The following is a 24,830-nucleotide window of genomic DNA, read 5'->3' as shown; positions in this document are numbered from 1 at the left end:
AAAATTTCTCAGACATTAAGCAACAATTCCTCAATAACTTTGCGGCTAGTTAGAAAGCCACCAGCTATACGGAAGTCAAATGTTAGCTACTAGTCTCAGTACTATTGTTGATGCTGTCAATGAAGTAATTAATGCACCATGCGACCAAAAATGTTTCTTATTTATCAGTGCAAACGTGAAGGTATGCACTGCCAGATGAAAACCTAATTCAAAATTTGGATAACATTTTCAAATCGCTGTGCTGCAAAGAACTGAAACAAGCAGCAGGAGGTTTGGAACTACTGGGCTGATTGTAACCCTGTTTGTTCAGTGGAAATGGTTGATAAAATAGTTAAAATCAACCGTCAAGCTCTTCCTCCAATGTCCCACACTGCACATCTGCCTCTCAGCAGATAAGATAGACGTGTTCCAGAAAACTGGTGGGTCATTCTTTAAATATGCAGCCTGAGCTCTGATAACATCAATGAGGCAAAACTGTTATTTTAATCTTTTGGTCCTTGACAATGACCTCTAACCACTCAACTTTCCACTCTCGACTGTGGGCCAGCTGTTGCTTGGCACGAATTTAGGCACGAGGTCATACAAATGAAGCTCAGTAGTTAAAATCTCCTGACCTTTATGCAGCTGAGGTCAGGACAGTTATTGAACCATCTTAGCTCTTACCAGCAGATTCCGCCCAGACAATATGAGTGTCCAAAGTAAACTATGTATAGGGGGAGATATTGAAGACCTGTATTGTAAGAGCACAACTCTAAATTGTGAATAAGGATGGCATTTTCCACTCCCACCAGTAGCGGGAATCGTGGCGGGTGGGGACACTAAGTTTGGCGTAAATAATAAAGTCAGTTTCTTGCCAGCAGGAAATTAGTTTGAAATTTTGTTCTCCCAACTTTGAAGGCTAAGCTATGTAAGGAACAACATTTGCATTAATTTACATCTCATGAATGCTTGTTAAAATGCCAACTCACCAGAATTATGTTCCTCTTCCACGTTAAGTACCTTGCCAGCAGATAACTAGAACGGGTCTGTTTTATGACTGCATATAAGGGGTGTGCACTTGGCAAGCTTCACTCCACAACTTGGAGATCAGTAGATGCTGATTTTACTTTACATTAACTCCGTAACTGCTAAATATCGGGTGCCTGTAGCACAAATTGTGCCTGGGCACAAGATGCACAACCAGCCAGGATGGCTGAGCCTGAGGCAGGATTGACTGGGGGGACGGGGAGACAAGAGGGGAAGGTGAAACAGAGGCAGGACAAGTGGGGAGAGAGGATGAGAGGGGACATTTGAGATGGAAACAGGACTAGGGAGGGGGGGAGGGACGGGGAGGAACAAAGAGGGTGAAACAGATAGGACTGGGTGCAGGAAGGGAAAGGATGAGAGTAGAAGAGTGAAAGACTGTCCAGATGCAGAAGTTAAAAGATTGTCCAAGGAAGGTTCAAAGACTGTATTGGAACTGCGGCCATGCTATGGGGCATATTGAACAGACTTATCCTGGAGCTATATGGACCATGTTGGAGGACTCTGCATGGCATGCATATCTCTGCTCCAGTCTGGGGCAGGGGTAGGGGTTGCTGGCAACTTGACCTTTTCCTTTCTCGAGGCTAAATGGACACTTACTTCTAGGGACTCGCCACTTCATGAGATCATCCAATACTTTTTAGCAACCAACAAACAGAACACAGACGTTTCCCCTGAGTGTGACTGTGCCTTCTGTCTCCCTCTGCCAAGACTTGCAACCCAAGTACTAAATGCTTTCCTGAATGCACCTTGCACAACCATCACTGCCCAGAGAGATATTCTTCAATGATTTGCACTCGAACGTCTCAAGAGGGAGCAAATTCTGAAGAACTCCATTTCTCCCGTTGCCAGATCTCATGGATGAATAATGCAAGGGCATCATCTTGTTACTGACCCCGAAAACCCTTTGCACATCAGAATCTTTGCCTCTACGTCATGCACCCAAAGTTGCAGGGTTTGGTTGCATTGCCCTCACAGAGCATGCCTCACCAGGACATCAAGTTACAAACACTCAGAACCCTGCAAACATCGGAAACCTGACAAGTTTCTATCTTGGCTGAGCTTTGCATTGGGAAGAAATGTGGCCCAGTCAGTATTGAAACACAGTCAATGACAACATTTCTCCTTCAGTGATTGAATGGCTGTCTAGGTGTCATTTAAATATGGTGCCAGGATTTTGATCCCATGAGATATTGGCAGGGCCAAGATTTGCCTTCTCCTCGCTGATGCATAATTGATAAGCTGAAAAGCAGACGAGTGTACATGTTCAGCCAAACTGCCGCACAGTTGGAATCATTCCGTCTTTCCCACCCGCCACCAGACTTCTCCAGAATCGAAAATCCTGCCCCAAGGCTTCCTTGATGACACATTGGACAAATCTTGAAGCAGCCATTCTTGGGTGTCGGTCCACCCAATGCAGTGTATATGCGACTAACACAGTCACCCATAGGAAATCGGTGTGTTTACAGGTGTTCAAATTGCGGAGGTGAGGATTGGGTCACTGAAGAACGCATCGGGGCAGAGGAGGGAGACATTGGAAGTGAACCCTCGGTGACTGAAGTGGAGTGAGGGCTGGGGAAGTAAGTTCATTCAGGGGTCAGGATAAAGCCTGGCGAACGGAAATTTCAGAACCAGGAGCCATGATAATCGGGATGATATCTGGTAAATGCTCACCTTGATTTTTAAGGTTGGTTTTTCCTGAGCACTGACACTGGCTGCTTCAGAAAACATCAATCTTCGCTGGAGTCCTGAGTGAAATGTTCGGCCCCGTATTTGTATGTACAAAAGTAGTGTTACATAAGTTTTAATGGACAATTTTAATCAATTCTGCCTTCAGAAGCTAGTGACATGAGAAGTTCCTTCCTTTTCAGATCTTTTTCTATTCACTCGAAATAATGCATGAGAGCGACATTCAGAAGAATTACAATCAATAGCTCAAGAACAAATGCGTAAATGCACATCACCAACTTCAAACATATAGACTTACAGGAACATTTCATCAAGGACCATAGGCCGGACAGCACACAATTCAATTTTGACCACTTGCTGACTGTCAGGCAAAACAATTCCACTTCTGGGCGCAATATTCATAAAAGGCAGATTCCTGCCTTTCTCCGCAATAAGAAACTGGCCTACAAGAGAAAAGAAGAATAAGTGAGTTTCTCGTAACTTTCTGCATGGAATAATTTAATTATCAGTCCCAAGCAATGCTGCCAATTTTCAAAAGTGGAATTCAAACCTGTTTTGAGAAGGGAAAGTGGAGGGTGCAAAGAAGGATTCGGATTTATTATTTATGGAGAAGCCAAGTGCAGGCTAAGGACTGTGAGAAGAGGATACCATCATGTTTCAAAACAGGAAGAAAAAATTAAGGAGTAACTAGATGATGCTAAGCTTAGGTTTCAATAATCTGAAAGCTGGAGCAGGGACGTGCAACTGAAGAGGTAATGAGTTTTAAGCTATCGAGAAAGAATCAGGGTGAGGCTGCGATGAGTTTTGAAATATATAGGGGGCAATTCTCCCCAAAAAATTCTAAGTGTCAATTTTGCATAAAAACTGGAGTAAATCATGTTGGAATTTTCAGCAGGACTTTCAAAATGAATCTCCCACACTCTGTGCACTGCAGAGTTCACTAGCGTAAATCATGCGAAAAATCAGGGGGCAGAGCCTTATCCCGCAGGAGAGGCCGGCAACATAGCGCTGAGCGAGCCAATTCGCATGTACGACCTGTCAGCGAATACACAGTAGCCCTGCACTGCCGGCCTCCCGATCACTGGCTAGCACAGCAAACTCTCATCGCTGGCCCTCCAACTCCCCCACAGCTCAATCGTTGGTCCTGCGAATATGTCCGGGCCAGCCTCCACCTCCCCCCGCCATCCTTGGCCCGCCTCGATCTCTCCCCTGACACCCCCCACAGCTTTGCCGATCCCTGCCCTCCTCTCCCCTACTGGCAGTCCTGAACACTCCCCCGAGCTTCCCCCCCACCATAGTCCTGACCATCCCCCCACACCCCACACGCAGTTCCGCCCCCCCGCCCCGCAGGCCAATCAACCACCCACCACCCCCGCCCCCTCCCCATGACACCCCGATCGCTGGTCTTCCTCCCTCTGTCACTGATCCCAGTGGTGGGGAGGGCGAGGTTTCAGTGCCGGGCCCACTAATGTTAATTAAGTTGTAATTAAATGACCATTTAAATAATTTATGCAGCTCCGTGTCGGTGTGGAACTGACGGCATCGGAAATCCGGTTGCCAGAAACACACGGAGGCTGTGGCGCCCAGCGGGAAGCCCACTAAACAGCCTCCGCTTGAGTCTCCCGGCCCGCTGCACTGGGAGAAGCACCCCCATAGAGTGGAATTTTCCACGTATCACTACCCCATCTCCCACGGTGTATTTTGCAGTGGTTTCCCATTACTTATATCCCCGACCTCGGGTTTCGCTGGCAGGAGTGTGCCGCCACCAGTGGAACCGGAAGATCGCGCTGATGGGAACAGCTTGAAATCCCACCCGTAAGGAGGGAATTGGACATGTGGGATAGCATTTTTGGAGGTTGTAGGACAGGAAAGTGTAAAAGAGCACAGTGGTATCAACAAGATACTGTGAAGAAAGACAAAAGACTTCTACACAGAAAAGTTGCCGACTAGTTGATTCAGGCATCAGCTATTATTAGGGCCCATATTTTATCTTGAATAAAGTAAATCTTGATTAAACTCGAGTTTTCCAAAGAAATTACAAGCTGGGAGATGAACAAACCTTTTTGAATGAAATGGAGGACAGAGATTTCTGGGGACTGCTTTAACAATGAAGATGTGGGAATTATTTTCAGATGAAGGAGGTTAATGAGGCCAGGAATGCCAACAGATGAATGCATGAACATTCAGGGCACTTATCCGCCAGGTCCTCTTCTGATGCTCTAATCATAGAATCATAGAAACCCTACAGTGCAGAAGGAGGCCATTCGGCCCATCGAGTCTGCACCGACCACAATCCCACCCAGGCCCTACCCCCACATATTTACCCGCTAATCCCTCTAACCTACGCATTTTAGGATTCTAAGGGGCAATTTTTAACCTGGCCAATCAACCTAACCCGCACATCTTTGGACTGTGGGAGGAAACCGGAGCACCCGGAGGAAACCCACGCAGACACGAGAAGAACGTGCAAACTCCACACAGACAGTGACCCGAGCCGGGAATCGAACCCGGGACCCTGGAGCTGTGAAGCAGCAGTGCTAACCACTGCGCTACCGAATGTTTCCAGTTAGATTTTTAACTGCATTCGATCTGCTTAAGTCTACTGATACTTCAAAGGTATATCTGTGCCAAAAAAAATCTAATAACTTGACATTAGCCATAAAATCCGCACAGCTAAATAGAAGTTTGTCAAAAAGAAACCTGAATTATCAGCTATTTAAATTATGAAAAATTAAGTTAAGAGTGGCCTAGAATGTTCTAGAATCCATTAGCTTGTCTGGAGGATTATTCCAAACATTTATCAACTTTTGAATGAACAATTTTTTTATAATATATATTTGAAATTTACGATATACTAAATTAGCCTTTGTTAGAAGCCTCTTCTGAGAAACATATCCAGAAGTGTGTGTACAGGGAATCAGTTTAGATTATATCTGAACTCATATTTACGAGTGTAGTTAATTTATACAAAGGAAAAACGCAGTTTTGAAGTATTAGCCAGTTTCCAAATCTCCATCAAAAATTTTCAATTTACAGCTTGTTCTTTTAGTGATCATTTCTATATATCCTAATGCAATAACTGCAATGTAGAATCCAGGTGACAGCTACAAAGGGCAGATCATGCTCATCCCTCTCATGCTCCTGTGATTCAGTCCCAGAACCAGGTAATGTAGGGCAATATATTCCAAGAAGTGGCAATTACCATCAGATTGGCACCCTGCTCCTGTTTTTTTACACTGAGTTGGAACTCTGGATTTCTGGTCTAGACCTCCAAACCAGACCTCTTCTGAAATGAGCAGTGGTGGTATAGTTGTTAGCACTATTGCCTTACAGTGCCAGGGACCTGGGTTCAATTCCAGTTTTGGGTAACTGTCTGTGTGGAGTTTGCACATCCTCCCTGTATCCACATGGGTTTTCTCTGGGTGTTCCGATTTCCTCCCGAAGGGCCTCTTTTGCACTCCATGATTCCATGATAGTGATCGTCCCAGCAGGATTACCCATAGTTGGAATCAATGAGGATGCCAACAGGGTCGAAGAAAATACCAACAACTTTTCCTTTAGTTCTTGGGGGCATTTGTTCTTCATTTTATTCATGCCATTTACAGCAGAAGTAGGCTGGCCATCTGGGAAATCAGGAGAGTTCTTGACTACCCCTTTGAATGATGAAGCTCTGCACCATCAGCAACCCTCTTTTTCCACAATGATGGATATTTAAATATCCTTAATTGAACTGGCCCCCTTAGGGGAGCAAGCATACTGTAGCAATTAGACTCCAATGTCTCCTCTTGGGTTATTGCATCCGAAAAAAGAATGCTCCAGAATTAACTGTGAAAATATCCTTGAACAGCAACTAAATATAATGCGCAAAAATCCTAAAGAATTTGGGGGAGTCAGTCTTCTGCTATCGAGAAAATCGCCAATTATATAGTACAATTTCTGACTACATCCTGCTGTAGGACTGTAATTTCCTGTTTAATGAATACATTTCTATCAATTCACAAGCTGTGAGAAACAGACCAAACAATATTACCCTGTAACAACAGCACTGTTTGCTTAAAGCGTTGGCTTAAATAGTGCAACTAAATGTGCATTAACTGTCCTTATTATAATGTAAATTTGTGCCCAGATCACAGGTTTAAAATAAGACCATAAGACCATAAGACATAGGAGCGGAAGTAAGGCCATTCGGCCCATCGAGTCCACTCCACCATTCAATCATGGTTGATTTCAACTCCATTTACCCGCTCTCTCCCCATAGCCCTTAATTCCTCGAAAAATCAAGAATTTATCAATTTCTGTCTTGAAGACGCTCAACGTCTCGGCCTCCACAGCCCTCTGTGGCAATGAATTCCACAGACCCACCACTCTCTGGCTGAAGAAATTTCTCCTCATCTCTGTTCTAAAGTGACTCCCTTTTATTCTAAGGCTGTGCCCCCGCGTCCTAGTCTCCCCTGTTAATGGAAACAACTTCCCTACGTCCATCCTATCTAAGCCGTTCATTATCTTGTAAGTTTCTATCAGATCTCCCCTCAACCTCCTAAACTCCAATGAATATAATCCCACGATCCTCAGACGTTCATCGTATGTCAGGCCTACCATCCCTGGGATCATCCGTGTGAATCTCCGCTGGACCCGCTCCAGTGCCAGTATGTCCTTCCTGAGGTGTGGGGCCCAAAATTGCTCACAGTACTCCAAATGGGGCCTAACCAGTGCTTTATAAAGCCTCAGAAGTACATCCCTGCTTTTGTATTCCAAGCCTCTTGAGATAAATGACAACATTACATTTGCTTTCTTAATTACGGACTCAACCTGCAAGTTTACCTTTAGAGAATCCTGGACTAGGACTCCCAAGTCCCTTTGCACTTTAGCATTATGAATTTTGTCACCGTTTAGAAAATAGTCCATGCCTCTATTCTTTTTTCCAAAGTGCACGACCTCGCACTTGCCCACGTTGAATTTCATCAGCCACTTCTTGGACCACTCTCCTAAACTGTCTAAATCTTTCTGCAGCCTCCCCACCTCCTCAATACTACCTGCCCCTCCACCTATCTTTGTATCATCGGCAAACTTGGCCAGAATGCCCCCAGTCCCGTCATCTAGATCGTGAATATATAAAATGCAGCAAACAAAGGCATGAATTCATCAATTAATCGGTGTCTAGGTCCCTTTTCATAGCACCAGTGTAGCATAAAGAATTTTTAAGGTATTTGACAACATGTGACTCAGTAAAAAGACTTTACTCAAATATTACAGGACTTATATGATGCAACTGCCACTTGAACTCAATAGGGTTAGATCAGTCAGATGACACGCTGCCTGGACTTTGCATGACTTCACCAATTTAGTTTCATTCCTGTGTGCAAGCCCCAGCAGTCTTATTAAGTAACAATAGTCGAAGGCAAAAACATTGTTCAAGTTTAAGTGCTTAGTGTCTGTAAATAAAATTAGGAAAGACAATGTGAATTCACATGTTCTGCATAAGCATTCTAAGTTTTCTCACAGAAACAACAGTCCAGAGGGACCCTTCAACTTCAAAGAAATCAAAGGCGGTTAAACTCTGTGGAAAATGTACAAGCATTATATTAGAAAAACTTCACAAGCTTCCCTTTAAAGACAGGTAATTTGTTCCTTTACAGTTTTTCCCATCAATCTTTGATCCCAATTTATTTGGGCCAGATCCCATTGAAATTGGCCCTCCTCCAATAACTATTTTTACTCTGGATTGCTTGGTGTCCTTTTCTATGGCTAACTTAATCCTTATGCTGCTATGATCACATCAAATCTTCCATGACTGACACTTAATATTTAATGCAACATCCTCCACCATGTTCACCATCTGTAGCATGATGCCGCCACCAAACATCTGCCAATCCTCTCCCAGCATTCCAAAGGGACTTTTCTCTCTACAACACCCTGGTCGACTCCTCAGTTCCCCTGAAAACCCCATCCTTTCCTATGGCATCTGTCCATACATGTGCAGTCTACGCAACATCTGCTCTATTACCTCCTCCCTTCACATTACCTAAGGCCTGACTCCTTCCAAGTGAAATAGTAATTTGCCTCCACTGCCATCAATTTGGTATACTGTACTTTCTGCTCATGATGTGCCCTCCTCAATATTGGGGGGAACTAAAGGCAGATTGGGTGACCACTTTGCGGAACATCTTCATTCAGTCAGCAGTGTGTCCCTGTGCTTCCAGTTGCCTATGATTTTAATTCTTCATCTTGCTCCCACTCTGTCCTTTCTGCCCTTGACCTGCTGCAGTGTTCCAATTAAACTCGAGGAACACCACCTCCCCTTTGGACTGGGCATTTTACAACCTTCTGGATTCAACACTGAGTTCAACTATTTTAGATCTTAACCTTTTCCACCATTTTGTTCCATTTTTCTTTGCCTTTTTTCGCTCTTGTTTTTCTCGTATTTCCTTTACTTGCTTTCAGAAGGCAGCTACTCAGGATCTGGCCATCCAGACCTCCTCAAGCCACAAAAGTTGGTCTTTTATTTGTCCCACTACCACTCCCTTTGGCCATGCACCATGAAATCATTTATGATTTAATCTTTCCTGCCCTTCCTTCGTCTTCCCAACCCCGCCACCCATCCCTTTCCCCACTTTAACATGTTCAAAACTGATTACATCTCTAACCTTTCCCAGTTTAGATGAAAGATCATTGCCTTGAAATGTTAACTCTGTTTCTCTCTCCACAGATGCTTTCAAATCTGCTGAGTATTCCCAACGTTAATGATGGAGTGCAAGAAAATAAGTGATTGAGGGGCAGGAAGTGCATGCAGGAATACAAAGTAGGATGAAAATGCCAAGATGGCATAGTGAGTGCACCATTCAAATTAATATAACTTCAAAAAAATAGTCTGCGACAGTAAAACGGTAATCATAATATGGCACTTCTGATACGTGCTGCAATGTGCATACTATGTCGCTTTCAACTTGGCTGAAGTTTTTTGAAGTGTTCAGGTAAAAGTATATTTATCACACTGAATAGTTTTTAAATGGGAATATTTCTCCCAATCGACATTTTCCTTGATTTTAACAATCGGATCATCACAATAACCATAAAAGTAAAAACAATCCCTGATCCGTCTAATAGTATTTTTGGTAAGTAACATTTACATCAGTTTTCTTCCAATTATAATGTATTTAGTATCGTCACTCTCCCAGCAATCTATCACAGATTATTTCCATTAAGTTGACTACAAATTTAGTTCTACTGTGAATGAATCATACATCCCATGTAAGTTTATATACATATGGAAAGTTAGATTGTAGCTGTAGTATAAAAGTCTGGCATAAAAAATGTCAACGTGGAGAAGGGTATGGTATCACTGTTAGTATGATGTAGAGAATCAGATGATGGTAGGATGTGTGTAGAAGAGTTTAGCAGAAGTCAGCATGGAGACAGTGCCTATGCCAGGAAGTATATAGTTATGAGTTGTTAATAAACACTTTAATGTTCAACTACATAAACCTCCACATCTCTGAGTGAGACACCAGACAATCTGTACAACAAGCAAGTGTAATGAAATAATTTTATCTTGGACTATATATTTCACTCTCAGTTTCATTGTGGTAACATTATAGAGGTCTAGTTTTATCAACTTGTAAATGTTCAACTTTCAAGTATAGCATGAAAAATACTACAAATAAACACAAAATATATGAGAGTTTTGTTTTTCATAGGTTACTGTTGAATAATATTTACCTGAGAGAGTTCCACGATTCTGAACATTTATTTCCATGGAAAGGACTTTACTATTGGCTATCACAGTTCCAAAATCAACTTCTGGATCAATAGTAAGATCACAGGTAGAAACAAGCCTACACAAGAAAACAAAAAACACTGTGTAATCGACCCAATTAATTCCAATATCAGCAATTTAATGAGTCATTAAGAAACAGTAGAAAATAGCTGAAGGAGATTATTCTATTCACACCAAGCTACACAAAATGGCATTAGTCTGATGCAGGCTGAAAGCCTCACATCAGTAGCCAGACATTGAGATGAAGTACCCAATACATAATGAAGTGCTCCATCTCAAAGAAATTGATGTGACATAAGAATATCTAGAAAAAAAACTCAATCTTCTACAAGATTGAGAGAGTCAGTGCAGACTTAATAGGCCGAATGGCACTCTTCTGCACTGAAGGGACTCCATGATTCTACGAATATTTCCTGCTGGCTTGTAACAGCACAGCACTAACAGAAGCTGCAAAATTCTCTCTCACCAGGATTGCTCTGAACTCTTTGTCGAACAAAAAATATGGTGATGTGAGACAACAGTGTGAATTCAAATAAAGAAAAAGTCCAAAGATGTGCCGGTTAGGTTGACTGGCCATCCTAAATTGACCCTAGTGTCAGGGGGATTAGTAGGGTAAATATGTGGGGTTATGGGTATAGGGCCTAGGTGGGATTGTGGTCGGTGCAGACTCGATGGGCCGCATGACCTTCTGTAGGGATCCTATGATTCAATGATAAACATTAACAAAATTTGTATTGTTCTCTTCAACAATTTAATTTGACTTTGTGAGAAAATATCTTCAGTGATGCTCACAGTATAATTTTACCAATAACTTATGAAAGTCTCTCAGCCTCTTTTCTTCTCTTCCTTTCTCATTTACCCTAATAATAATAAATTTACCATGGCTAATTCATCTAACCTAGATATCTTGGGACACTAAGGGACTTTTTTTAAAAACCGTGGCCAATCCACCTAACTAGCACATCTTTGGACTGTTGGAGGAAACCGGAGCACCCAGAGGAAACCCATGCAGACACGGGGAGAATGTGCAAACTCCACACAGACAGACAGTCACCCAAAGTCAAAGTCACCTGGGTCCCTAGCACTGTGAGGCAGCAGTGCTAACCACAATACGACCGTGTCACCTCCTTAGCCTACTGCACTTGGTATTTCTCAGGCTATCCAAGTTCTAACCAGGCCTGAGTCTGCTTAGCTTCCAAGTTCAGACAAGATTGGGCATTTTCAGACCAGTATGGCCATAGGCCATTACTAAAGATCTTTGATAATTCCATCTTGAGTTATCATACATTGTCAACTCTACTTAACGGTTGACTCTTTCATAACAAATGAAATGAATTATTAAATAATACATACGCAAATAGTGGGATTGTAATAAAATCTTCATCTACGGTTATAATGCATTCATCTTTTGCATCTTCTCTTTTATGTGTGGAATATTCTATAGTTGCGGAAATCTGTACTCCAGGTGCAATTTTATCTTCGTGATTCGTCACAATGATGCGGAATAACTGTAAAGCAGCAGACAAAGGTATTGAATTCATGCAACTGAACTTCTCAGCATGTCAAACCATCTTCACACCTACCCTAGACACCCTTACCTTAGGAGGCAAGTCTATAAGATTGCACCACCGTTGCAGATATATATTGATAAAGATTTGTCTTCACTGTCTGTGCAGTACCAACTTCAGAACCTCACCATCTCCTGCAGCCTAACCTGCAACCTTTGTCTGGCACTGTGGTTGCTCTTCCGTGGCTGTCATTACCACTTTGCACTTCCATATAACTGTTATTTTGTCCAGCTGCCTCAGGTGACATTTTCCAGATAAGTGACACCTTGTTTGCCAAAATAAATAACTTTTACAATCGGAGAGGGTGACTGAGTTCTTAAGAATGTAGTTCCTCATTGATGTGGAGATGCCAGCGTTGGACTGGGGTAAGCACAGTAAGAAGTCTCACAACACCAGGTTAAAGTCCAACAGGTTTATTTGGTAGCAAATACCATAAGCTTTCGGAGCTTGCTGCTCCTTCATCAGATGGAGTGGTCTCTGCACTGTTGGAGAACAGAGACCACTCCATCTGATGAAGGAGCAGCAAGCTCCGAAAGCTTATGGTATTTGCTACCAAATAAACCTGTTGGACTTTAACCTGGTGTTGTGAGACTTCTTACCGTTCCTCATTGACGCAGACCATGTAGCTATTCTGGCTCCGTCCATCAATGCATAAGCAAAAGAATTCTTTCAATGAACATACTGGTTCTATGTTGCCATCCATTACATTGTGCAAGTGAATACCAAGAAAATCTGGGTGCTGCCACAAGATATTCATCCCACACAGGTTGTTATTATTAAACAGCATATCTAGACAAGATGGACAGAAATACATCATACCTATAACCAAAATCAGGCTATTCAAACAAACCAAACAATCTGGGTTGTTACTTATTTTTCACACAAGCAAATAGGCCTAAGCACGCACGCATGTCCACCCGCCTGCTCGCCCATTCGTCCATCCATCCATCGCTTCAGCTATATAAAACCTTAGTTAGGCCGCATTTGGCATACTGCATGCAGTTCTGGTCACCACATTATCAGAAGGACGTGGAAGCGTGGAGAGAGTGCAGAGAAGGTTCACCAGGATGTTGCCTGGTCTCGAGGGTGTTGGCTATGAGGAGAGGTTGAATAAACTAGGATTGTTTTCACCGGAAAGATGGAGCCTGAGGGGAGACCTGGTAGAGTTTTACAAAATTATGAGAGGCGTAGACAGGGTGGATAGTCAGAGGCTTTTTCCTAGGGTGGAAGTATCATTTACAAGGGGGCACAGGTTCAAGGTGAGAGGGGGGAAGTTTAAGGGAGATGTGCGGGCGGAGGTTTTTCACGCAGAGAGTGGTGAGTGCCTGGAACGCGCTGTCAGAGAATGTGGTGGAAGCAGGCACTTTGGCAACATTTAATAGTCATCTGGATTGGGAGGAAATAGAGGGAAATGGACCAAGTAAGGGCAGAAGGTTGTTTTTTTAGTTAGGTTATCATGATCAGCACAGGCTTGGAGGGCCGAAGGGCCTGTTGCTGTTCTGTACTTTTCTTTGTTCTTTGTTCATACCTTTTCCCACCTAGCTACCTTCATCTTGAATTTTGACATAGTTTCTACCTCAAACACTAATCCAGGAAATGAATTCCACAGCCCCAAAAATCTCGGAGTAAAGAAGCTTCCCTTGCTCTCTGTCCAAACCTCTAACAAATAAGCATATTTATGGCCCTCTTGGTAGACCTCATGGTTACTGAAAATAGTTTGCCACTGCCTACCTATTTCATCCTTTCACAATATTTAACACATCATTCTATCATCTCATAATCTCGGGCATTTAGCAAAATAGTCCTGATTTTTTCAAGATTTTTTTTTCATACCAGATGGCATCTGAGTGAATCTGCATTATATCCCCTCTAACATCCCAATACCCTTCCTATAATGGGGATGCTCGCGTTGTATATAGTAACTAATTCAGGTTTTGTGTAGGCTTATCTCACCCCTTGGCTTTTATGTCTGTTATCTTGTGATAAAACCTAGAATTTCATTCACATGTTTTACCTCATGAAAATTTCAAATTCTCATATTCTGCTTCAGCTCCTAGCCTGCTTCCATTCAGAGAACAATTTTAACACCAAAGTGTAACACCTCACATTTACTGACATTGAATTCTATTTGCCATTTTTAGCCCTGAACCATGTCTTTTTAGAGCTTCCTTTCATCTTTCTAAGAATTAACGAGATTTCCTATTTTACTATAAATCAGGACCAACATTAAGGGCATTTAAATGGTCATTGGATAAACATATGGATGATATTGGAATAGTGTAGGTTAGATGGGCTTTAGATTGGTTTCACTGGTCGGCGCAACATCGAGGGCCGAAGGGCCTGTACTGCGCTGTAATGTTCTATGTTCTATGTTCTAACCACTTCCAAATACTCTGAAAAACTTCCTGAACACGTGTTCTGTTTTCTCCCTTCTGGCCAATTTTTAAATCCAGTTTGTTCCCTTCACTCTAATACCACGCTTCTTACTTTTCACCAATGATCTCCCGCCTTGTCAAAGACTTATTTCAAGAACATGGATCCGATGCTTATGATGCCAATCTGGAGCCATGGATGAAGATAAGTATAATTACACGTTTTCACAGGATACAGATGGAATAAAGCAGATCCACTGAAGCTGAGACTCTGCTGGTTGGCTGCCAGTGGCCTCCAAAGGGGGACAGTGGTATGCTGCACCCTGCACTATTCTGTCAACAGAAGAGGAATCACCATGGAAGATAAGGGTCAGGTATCCAATGAAAAAGACGATGCTGACAATGAGTTTGAAGCAAGAAGATTGCACATTGCAATAGAGATGCGGCAAAAAAAACAAATTGACAATGTGTAGTAAAATGTCATCCAAATATATTCTTACTGTATAATCTCAAGAAAAGTCCTCCACTATTGTTCTCTACTTGATTTCAAATGCCAGGCATGAACACCTGCACCCTCTCCTTTCCATCTTCTCTATGTACTCTATGAACCCTATGTTTTGTCTGCACATGCAAGAAACAATACTTTTCACTGTATACCAATACATGTGACAATAATAAATCAAATAATTCAGCATGCTGCAGTAACCCACCTCGAACCCCAAATCCACCAAATAAAATCTCCAGGATCACCAGAGCAGACAGACAAGCAGCCAGAGTGACCTCATCTCTCCCCTCCACAGACCCTGGACTTGCCAATCAGAATTTTCGATGGAGTATTTCTTCCTTAATTGGGGAATTCAGCGTATCCCACCACCAATACCCCTGAGAAAATGAGAGCAGGGGTACTAATACCCCCACAGACCACATGAGTCAATCACATTCACCTCTTCCTCACCAGGTAGAAAGAGTGTCCCTGGGAATTTAAGACCAACTCACTATCGGTCTGGGTGGGAATTAAGGGAGCTCTCTCTTACCTTGTACCTCGAAGGGCGGACCCAGACCATTTTGGGGGAGTTGCTGATATTTTGTAAGGTGATTGTAGCCCGGTGTACGTCTCCCGGTTCCACGCCGATAAATTTTACTTTTGCATGTGACAGCCTCAGGCCCGCGATGTCCATGTCTGGAGTCGCTTGCTTCACATATCCCTCCCTCTGCCTGGTAACTAACAAACTGTCTCCTAGGAACACACTCTCCGAGCATTCGCCGTCACCTAGCAACTAGCTGAGTAAAGTAAGCAATCTATTCCTCCAGCACAAATTCGTAAAACTGAAATAAAATGATTTCAATCCTCCCCGCGGAATATCTCGGACGCCACATTACACGATATTTTGAAATGCCTTTGGCAGAAGTCATTATTTTAAAATGCGTCCTTTGCGAAACTTGGAATGTACAGGCATTGGATTTTAACGCGTTCCACGTGGAAGCGAAGATTGTGAAATGGGGTTTGTGGAAGTGGAGCTGTGGGTTTTTTAATGGTCCTGGCTGACTTCTGACGCTCACAATCACACACTGCCCCCATTTCCCTAATTCCCTTAGTACCCTACAATCTATATGTTCAATATACACAAATAACTGAGCTTGTGCATCTCTCTGGAAGAGAGTATTCCAAAGATCCGCATTCCTTTGAGTGAATAAACTTCCCACCGCAGTCCTACATGACCCATCCTTCACTCTGCTACTCTGACCCTGTGTTCCAGATTCCCGATGTGGAGATGCCGGCGTTGGACTGGGGTAAACTTCCAGATTCCCAGCCAGAGGAAATATTTTCTCAGCATCTACGTTGTCAAACCCCCAGTAGAATCCATCAAATTTCATTTAGACTACTTCTCATTCTTCTAATATCTAGAAACATAGGTCCAGCCTCTTCAGTTTTCCTCATCAGACAATCACTTCATCCCAACAAAAGCAAAATACTGCGAATACTGGAATCTGAAATAAAAACAAAATGCTGGAAAATCTCAGCAGGGCTGACAGTATCTGGAGAGACAATAGAAATGTAGTCAGACCTGCTGAGATTTGACAGTATTTTCTGTTTTTTATCTCTTCACCACAGTAATCAATCCTGTGAACTTTTACTGTATGACCTCTAAGACTCATACTTCTTCCTTAGGTAAGGAAACAAAAGCTCCACACAGTGCCCAAAGTGTGGCCTCAACTGATTGAAGGGACTGGCTCTCAGATTCTCTGATACTTGATTTGAGCTTTTGTCAGGACGGCAAAGGATTAACTATTGAGCACTGAGGGCCTGTAACTTCATGAGAGAATGCTTCAGCAGTAGCAAGGATTGTTAATGAAGCTGTCAGTGGAACCTCCATCATGCCAAGAACCAAGGTTGGAAGCCTCACAAACCTCCTTATCTCTCAGGCACTATATTTGCCTTCAGCAGAGGGAAAGGGAGACCTCCACAAGCACCATTTCAATTTAAAAATCACCCTGACAACTCACATAGTCTGCCACAAGGAGTTCTAGTGATCTCAGTGGACGGTCATTTGGAGGGTCTGTGAGAATTTTGTTAGGATATTGGCATAGGTGATGTGACTATCTGGCGCATCTACTTATATTCTTTGAAAGCACTGACTTCTAAATGATGTCCTGTCTGCGGACTATCCTGTTCATCATTCTCCAGGATTACGCTCATAGTGTTAAAATCTATAGGATGTTGTGTGAAGGAAATACAAAAAATAAATAGGTAGAATTCACATGTATTGAGGATATTATACTTCAGAATTGAGAAAGTGGACACATATCTGGATGGGTACATGAATAGGGAGGAAATAGAGGGAAACAGACCGAGTAAGGGCAGAAGGTTTTTTTTAGTTTAGTTAAGGCATCATGATTGGCACAGGTTTGGAGGGGCGAAGGACCTGCTCCTGTGCATCACTCTTTGTTCTTTGCTCTTTGTTCATATTCATTTATCACTATTTTTGCCCAACAGTCTTAAAGCATATATATGGACAGCACTAGCTGACAGCTTTGTTTGCTACAGGTATTAAACAGATGTTGACTGTACCATACATAAATTAACACCAGGCCTTTCAAGTTCTCTTCACACTAAGGATAGATAAGAAAAAGCTCTAAAGTCATTTTCAAAGGAACTTTAAAATTTCTTATGATGGCATTGTCTCTCCTCTTATCAGGAGACATTCTTAGAACTCAGAACTTAGAACTTACCTCAGCAAATTAGAAAAACACACTTTAAACAATCTATTCCTCTACTAAAAGTTTAAAATCACTTTGATAAAAGATAGAAACAATTAGAGGTAAACAGGAAAGATATTAAGGACATATTTAAGAACATGATGACCATATATCAGTCTCACAGTGTGGATCATAAAACCATTTTAACAATTAAAATGGATAAATAATAAACAGACATCTAAGAGAAGGAGTTAATCAAAGAGGCAACACGCATTGCTGTTAAAGAATTATGTAATCTGGTTTAGAAGGGTATAACTGTTCCAGTTTCCTAAAGAAAGAAAATGCTGGAAAATCTCAGCAGGTCTGGCAGCATCTGAAAGGAGAGAAAAGAGCTGACATTTCAAGTCCAGATAACCTTTTGTCAAAGCCAGTGTTTAACCCACTGCCACTTCTTTCCCAGGATCCCGTGTTTAACCCATTATCACTTCTCTTCCAGGATCCAGTGTTTAAGCCACTGCCACTTCTCTTCCAGGATCCAGTGTTTAACCCATTGTCACTTCTCTTCCAGGATCCAGTGTTTAACCACTGCCACTGCTCTTCCAGAACCTTTCAGATGCTGCCAGACCTGCTGAGATTTTCCAGCATTTTCTCTTTTGATTTCAGATTCCAGCATCCGCAGTAATTTGCTTTTATTTTGTTCCCATTTCCTTTCAGGAAATCAGGAATATTGTAGAAAGGAACTTGGAGAACCCCCTCAATGTTTCTCCAGTTGTCGAGGGGTTGGATATCGGAAAGCAGACAACTTTATATCCAACTGCCCAACAACTGATTCACTCATGAATTCATGTTAAATTTTACTTTGAATACTGATGGATCTTCTTAAATTGATATTAGCGGTGCATTGTATTTTAACATTTTATTGGATTCTGCATTAGAACTAAGACTATGAATCATAGAAACTCTACAGTACAGAAAGAGGCCATTCGGCCCATCGAATCTGCACCGACCACAATCCCACCCAAGCCCTACCCCCATATCCCTACATATTTTACCCACTAATCCCTCTAACGTACGCATCTCAGGACACTAAGGGGTAATTTTAGTATGGCCAATCAACCTAACCCACGCACCTTTGGACTGTGGGAGGAAACCGGAGCACCCGGAGGAAACACATGCAGACACAAGGAGAATGTGCAAACTCCACACTGACAGTGACCCAAGCCGGGAATCGAACCCAGGTCCCTGGCGCTGTGAAGCAGCAGTGCTAACCACTGTGCTACCGTGCCGCCCAGTTTTATCTTTTACAGGCATTAATGTTACAATGTACTTATCCACTTTAAAGTGTATTGCATGTTAAGTAGTACAGTAATAAACTTGAAAGTAAGTTGGGAAAGTACAATGTCTCTTGTAGTCTTCTGCAAGCAGTATAAAAATCCACCTCTCTTGTTTTTTTTCTGAAAGCGGGACAATGCAATTTTTGAAGAGAGACCTCTGGACTCTAATAATGTCCAGGTAGTTATAATCTGGCCAACAGATTATTTAACAGGCTACTTGAGAAAATGTAATAACTCTTTAACTTGCTTTCCTTGGGGGAACCTTGGCTCACTTTCTCAGACCCAAAATAAGTGTGAAGTTGCTGCCTTGAACTGGGGTGAGGGTGGTCGCTGAGGGAACGCGCCCATTCTAATGTAGTCTATGTTTAGTGCTAGAGTTATAATCCACTTCAATTGTTTTGGGGAAGTATATTCTCGGAGCTTAGGATAGTCGAGAGGTTTGGAACAGCATATGCAGCCATTATTTAGTTAAGTGTAACTTTTGTTCTGTATTTTCTTTCTTGTGTGTTTTACTGTTTAATAAACATGTTTTATTTGAATGTTTACAAAAACACTGGGAATTTCCTCATTGATTTTCATCTCTTTCCTCACATTAGAACAAATTACAAAATAAATAGTTACAAACCGGCGTTCCAAGTTTCCCTTCTGGAATACTCACATTTAACATCAATGGAGTTCTTAACACTGTACTGACATGGATCTCAACATATTCTTCAACCTTTTGACTCTTATCTTTGTAAACTCTGTATATTGACAAAATTACCAAATGTTATTTTTGATTTTACAATATTAATTAAGCTTGTCACCATTGCTTGCAATCCTAGTTACAACGTGTTCAGTCCAGACTTCTGAGGTGGAATTTTCCCGTCCACCCACCACGGGAATCATAGGGGGTGGGGGCGGACCATGCAAAGGTCTGTTGATTTCAGGCGGGATTTTCCGGTCTTGGGGTGAGCATGGCCGGAAAATTCCACCCCTGCTCTTTAAATTTAAGTTTATTTATTAGTGTGTCACAAGTAGGCTTTTATTAACACTGCAATGAAATTACTGTGAAAATCCCCTAGTCGCCACACTCCGGCGCCTGTTCGGGAACACTGAGGGAGAATTTAGCCTGGCCTATGCACCTAACCAGGGGCGGCACGGTAGCACAGTGGTTAGCACTGCTGCTTCACAGCTCCAGGGTCCCGGGTTCGATTCCCGGCTCGGGTCACTGTTTGTGTGGAGTTTGCACATTCTCCTCGTGTCTGCGTGGGTTTCCTCCGGGTGCTCCGGTTTCCTCCCACAGTCCAAAGATGTGCGGGTTAGGTTGATTGGCCAGGTTAAAAATTGCCCCTTAGAGTCCTGGGATGCATAGGTTAGAGGGATTAGCGGGTAAATATGTGGGGGTAGGGCCTGGGTGGGATTGTGGTCGGTGCAGACTCGATGGGCCGAATGGCCTCCTTCTGCACTGTAGGGCTTCTATGATTCTATGATCTTTCGGACTGTGGGAGGAAACTGGAGCACCCGGAGGAAACCCATGCAGACACGGTGAGAACATGCAGACTCTGCATAGACAGTGACCCAAGCCTGGAATTGAACCTGGGTCCCTGGCGCTGTGAGGCAGCAGTGCTAACCATTGTGCCACCATGCTGCCAGATGGGAACAAATTACAAAATAATTTGTAAATTTAGGAAGGTGCAGATTTCTGATGTTCGACAAGGACATTCACAAAGACATTCCGAGGTTGAACTATCTTCAGCTGCTTCATCAGTGACCTTCCTTCCATCATAAGGTCAGAAGTGGGGATGTTCACTGATGGCTGCACAATGTTCGGTATTATTTGTGACTCCTCAGATGCTGAAGCAGTCCATGTCCAAATTTAGCAAGACCTGGACAATATCCAGGCTTGGGGTGACAAGTGACAAGTAACATTCATGCCACACAAGTGCCAGGCAATCACCATCTCCAACAAGAGAGGATGTAACCATCATTCCTTCATATTCAATGGCATTACCATCACTGAATCCCCTGCTATCAACATCCTGGGAGTTACCATTGACCAGAAACTGAACTGGACTAGTTGTATAAACACTGTGAATGCCAGAGGAGGTCAAAGGCTAGGAATCCTGCAGGGATGAGTAATAAATGCTGCTCTTGCCAGTGACGCCCACATCCTGTAAATGAATAAAGAAAGCTTGAAAAAGAACCTCACAGAAATACTCAGTAATGTGATTATATCCCATACTCTTACTTATATTTATAAAATATATGAAGCAACTTTACTGTTTAATGTTACAAGTGAGATCTACTATCAAAAAAGAATGAATAAGACCACAAACCTTTTCTTGTAAGCACATGGGGTGGTGTTTTATCAGCATAACATATATCAAAATAATTTTTTGTTACTCATAGAATCATAGAATTTTACAGCACAGGAGGCCATTCAGCCCATCGGGTCTGCACCGACTCCTGAAAGAGCTCCCCAGCTCGCCCCATTTTCCAGCCCTATGTTTTCATTCATGGGGTGTGTGGGCTTCACTTGCTCAGCCAGCATTACCCATCCCTTATTGCCCGTGAGAAGGTAGTGGTGAGCTGCCTTTTTGAACTGCTGTAGTCCATGAGGTGTAGGTATACCCACAGTGCTGTTTGGGAGGGAGTTCCAGGATATTAATGCAGCCACAGTGAAAGAACGGCAATATATTTCCAAGTCAGGATGGCGAGTGAACTTCCAGGTGGTGGTGTTCCCATGTGTCTGCTGCCCTTGTCCTGATGTGGAGATGTTGGAATGGGGTAAACACAATAAGAAGTCTAACAACACCAGGTTAAAGTCCAACAGGTTTATTTGGTAGCAAACGCCACTAGCTTTCGGAACGCTGCTCCAAGGAGGTGCGCTCCAAAAGCTAGTGGCGTTTGCTACCAAATAAACCTGTTGGACTTCCTTGTCCTTCCAGGTGGCAGTGGTAGTGTTTGAAAGGTGCTGTCTTAAGGCACCTTGGTGAGTTGCTGCAGTGCATCTTGTAGATGGTGCACACTGCTGCATAGCTGGTGGTGTAAAAACAAAAGAGTAAAAGTGAGGCTGTGAAAATGCGCAGCCTTCTCCTTTAACGGGAATTTTGCTGGATATTGAAGACTGAGCCGTGACAGAGCAGAGGGCTGGCTATGCGCATGCTCGCTGTGGCTGGCTGACGGAAACTTGAGGAGGTGGGAGCAGAGTTGGGAACGGGAGGAAAGTGCAGTAAGTTTTCTGGAACTGAATTTTGGGGCATATTTCAGCGTGAGAGAGCGGAGGAGGAAGAGTTTGTTGTTCTTATGCCGACAATTGAATGTGTAAGTTTATATATAGATAGCTGAGAAAGGCAGCCCGCGGTAGAGAGCTGCTGCCGAATGCCCCACTTTTCCCTGTGTTTTGTCCAGGCTGTTGCCCGGTAATGCCGGCTCAATCATGTGAGTTCCATCAACGTAAGGACATCCTTTTTAATAAACCCCTTTGTCTCCGCTTGGGATTAGGCAGCTGGGCGGGTTAATCGCTGCAAGAAACCATGTGTTGTGAAAGATTAGATTCTGTTTCTTGGTAAGGCATGTTTCTCTTTAAGCAAATAGCCTCGACATGCTCAAAGCAATATTATTACTAAGGGCGGATTTAGCGATCTGTATTGTTGAAGCAAAGTTTGAGCGGTTTCTGAGCATAAAGTGGGTGTTATTCTATTGCGTGTGCAGTGTTGGTATTTAATAATAGAGGCAGCAGCTACCCGGTGCTATGTTAAAGTGACCTAAAGCAATGCGTGTTAGAATTGATTTTACCATGTGGATTGCTGCGGCTGAGCCTAAAAACTGATGTAATCATTCCACTCCTCCCTCTGTTCACCGTGTAGTCAGTGCCTTGGAACACTTTTTGCTTCGTTAAATGCAAGTTGTTTCCCTGTTGAATTTTGCTTCGACTTTGGATAGGAGGCAGGCATTGTGTCTGCAACTGCGCGTTTGCCGAAAACCTCACCCATGCCTTTGTCAGCTCCAGAACTCTTCCAACGATCCTAAACTTTCAATTCACACACAAGTCTGTCACTCGTATCCTAATCGTGCGTGTCCGTGTGCTGTCTGGCTTTCACTCCCTAGACCCTCCAATTTAAAATTACTTCCTTCATGGCCTCCACCCTGAGACTGATAGCTCTCTTGAGAATTTCATGTTTCCAGCTCTGGCGCCTCTGATCATTCGTTGTCCATATTGTTTGCATTACTCTCCCATTACAGCACCATTGTACCACCAACTCCCTCGGTCCTAAAGCTTTGGAATTAACCCCAGCTCAATCCCTCTTTACCTCACTCTCCTTTTATGATCCTCCGTAAAGCTTGGTTGAAGAAGTAAATTGTTTTAAATTTATTTACTAGTGTCCCAAGTCGGCTTACACTAACGCTGCAGTGAAGTTACTCTGAAAATCCCCTCGTCGCACACTCGGGCACCTGTTCGGGTACACTGAGGGAGAATTTAGTATGGCCAATCCATCTAACCAGCACGTCTTTCAGACTGTAGGAAGAAACCAGAGCACCCACGCAGGCATAGGGAAAACGTGCTGACTCCGTACAGACATGACCCAAGCCAAGAATTGAACCCTGGTCCCTGCTGCTGTGAAGCAGCAGTGCTAACTAACCACTGGGTCGCCATGCCACCCAAGCACATAAAGGCCAAGCATGACACACTAAAGAGGGATTACTTATGTTTAATTTTTTAAGAACACATTGATACCAATGGTTTGAGATTCTTTGTTACCTCTTCTTCAGTCAAGACTCCCCAACAATTAAGCTGATGCTGTTGAGTGCATCAATTTGGAACCACACCTATTTCCAAAATATTAGATACTCAAAACATATGAAAGCATGTGACAAAAAGATTTGACTATGTAAAAGCAACTTGTATTGGACACAAAGTATGGATATTTAAACTTTATAGATTGAAATATCAAATCTTATGATTTGGATTCCTTCCAGCTGGACCGTGTGGATGAATTATTAATTGGTTCAGTTTCAATGTATAATTTTTTCTGAACTATTAAATATGTCATCTGTAACATTAACTACTTGATCCAAACGTTAGGTTGAGAATAAAAGATTTTCCAGTCTGGTTTATCAATGCATCTTCGCTCTCTTTGGAAGTTTGATTGTCATTTTTCTTGTAAGTTGTCAAAACTGGGAACTATCTGGCGTTTTGCCCATTGATAAATGCTAAAGTACCCTCTCTGGAAGTATTTGTAAAACATTCACTAGTTATTTACTTTCTACTCTCTTCCCTCAGAGGAATTGGCATGCTGGTGACTGGCACATTGAATCTTCATAGACATAGATGAAATGTGCAAATGAAAAAATATTTGTTTTTGGGTAGTTGGGTGCTGCAGAAAGTTATTGCACTGCCTTTTCATGTTTTTAAGCTGGTTTCAAATCCATCTGGAATTGTACTGTGAACTCAGTCTAAATAGTCTTAACGCAATCCAGAGTGGAATCTGGGTTCACAGTGTAAAACTGTTCCTATACAGTTGTCTATATTGCATTTCTTTGATTGCTGAGGCTGTTCAGATGAGTTGAATCGGTCTCTTCCAGTCCTTTTATGCGCTTGTGATTCTATAACTGCAGTAGAGTAGTAAGGGAGTGCTGCTTTTCCATGAGGACTTTTGAAAGAACTGTTAAAACTTGCAAAAAATCCCATGGCACTACTGAAGATGATGTGGAGATGCCGGCGTTGGACTGAGGTGAACACAGTAAGAAGTCTCGCAACACCAGGTTAAAGTCCAACAGGTTTATTTGGTAGCAAATACCATAAGCTTTCGGAGCGCTGCTCCTTCGTGGAAATGCACATTTCCACTCCATCTGACGAAGGAGCAGCGCTCCGAAAGCTCATGGTATT

General features: G+C 42.8%; 2 protein-coding genes across 4 annotated transcripts in view; one reads left to right on the top strand and one right to left on the bottom strand.

Moving 5' to 3' along the window:
* Positions 1 to 15,604, bottom strand: part of LOC144506052 (cilia and flagella-associated protein 47-like) — a 106,510-nt gene extending 90,906 nt beyond the window's left edge. Inside the window, 4 exon segments of the mRNA XM_078231871.1 lie at positions 3,011 to 3,155; positions 10,429 to 10,544; positions 11,840 to 11,994; positions 15,461 to 15,604. Coding sequence (XP_078087997.1) covers positions 3,011 to 3,155; positions 10,429 to 10,544; positions 11,840 to 11,994; positions 15,461 to 15,604 — 560 coding nt within the window.
* A 6,504-nt stretch (positions 15,605 to 22,108) lies between these two features.
* prrg1 (proline rich Gla (G-carboxyglutamic acid) 1) overlaps positions 22,109 to 24,830 on the top strand; it is a 28,427-nt gene continuing 25,705 nt past the window's right edge. Inside the window, exon 1 of one of the 3 annotated variants that reach the window (XM_078232500.1) lies at positions 22,109 to 22,172. The gene's annotated coding sequence lies outside the window, so the exon portion shown is untranslated. Of the gene's footprint in view, positions 22,265 to 22,377; positions 22,397 to 24,830 lie in introns of those variants that run through there. The other 2 variants (XM_078232499.1, XM_078232502.1) reach the window with 2 other exon arrangements.

The sequence above is a fragment of the Mustelus asterias genome, chromosome 17, assembly GCF_964213995.1.
Source record: "Mustelus asterias chromosome 17, sMusAst1.hap1.1, whole genome shotgun sequence".
Lineage (NCBI taxonomy): Eukaryota > Metazoa > Chordata > Chondrichthyes > Carcharhiniformes > Triakidae > Mustelus > Mustelus asterias.
The sequence above is the reverse complement of the archived record's forward strand: the minus strand, read 5'-3'. Positions and strand labels throughout refer to the sequence as shown.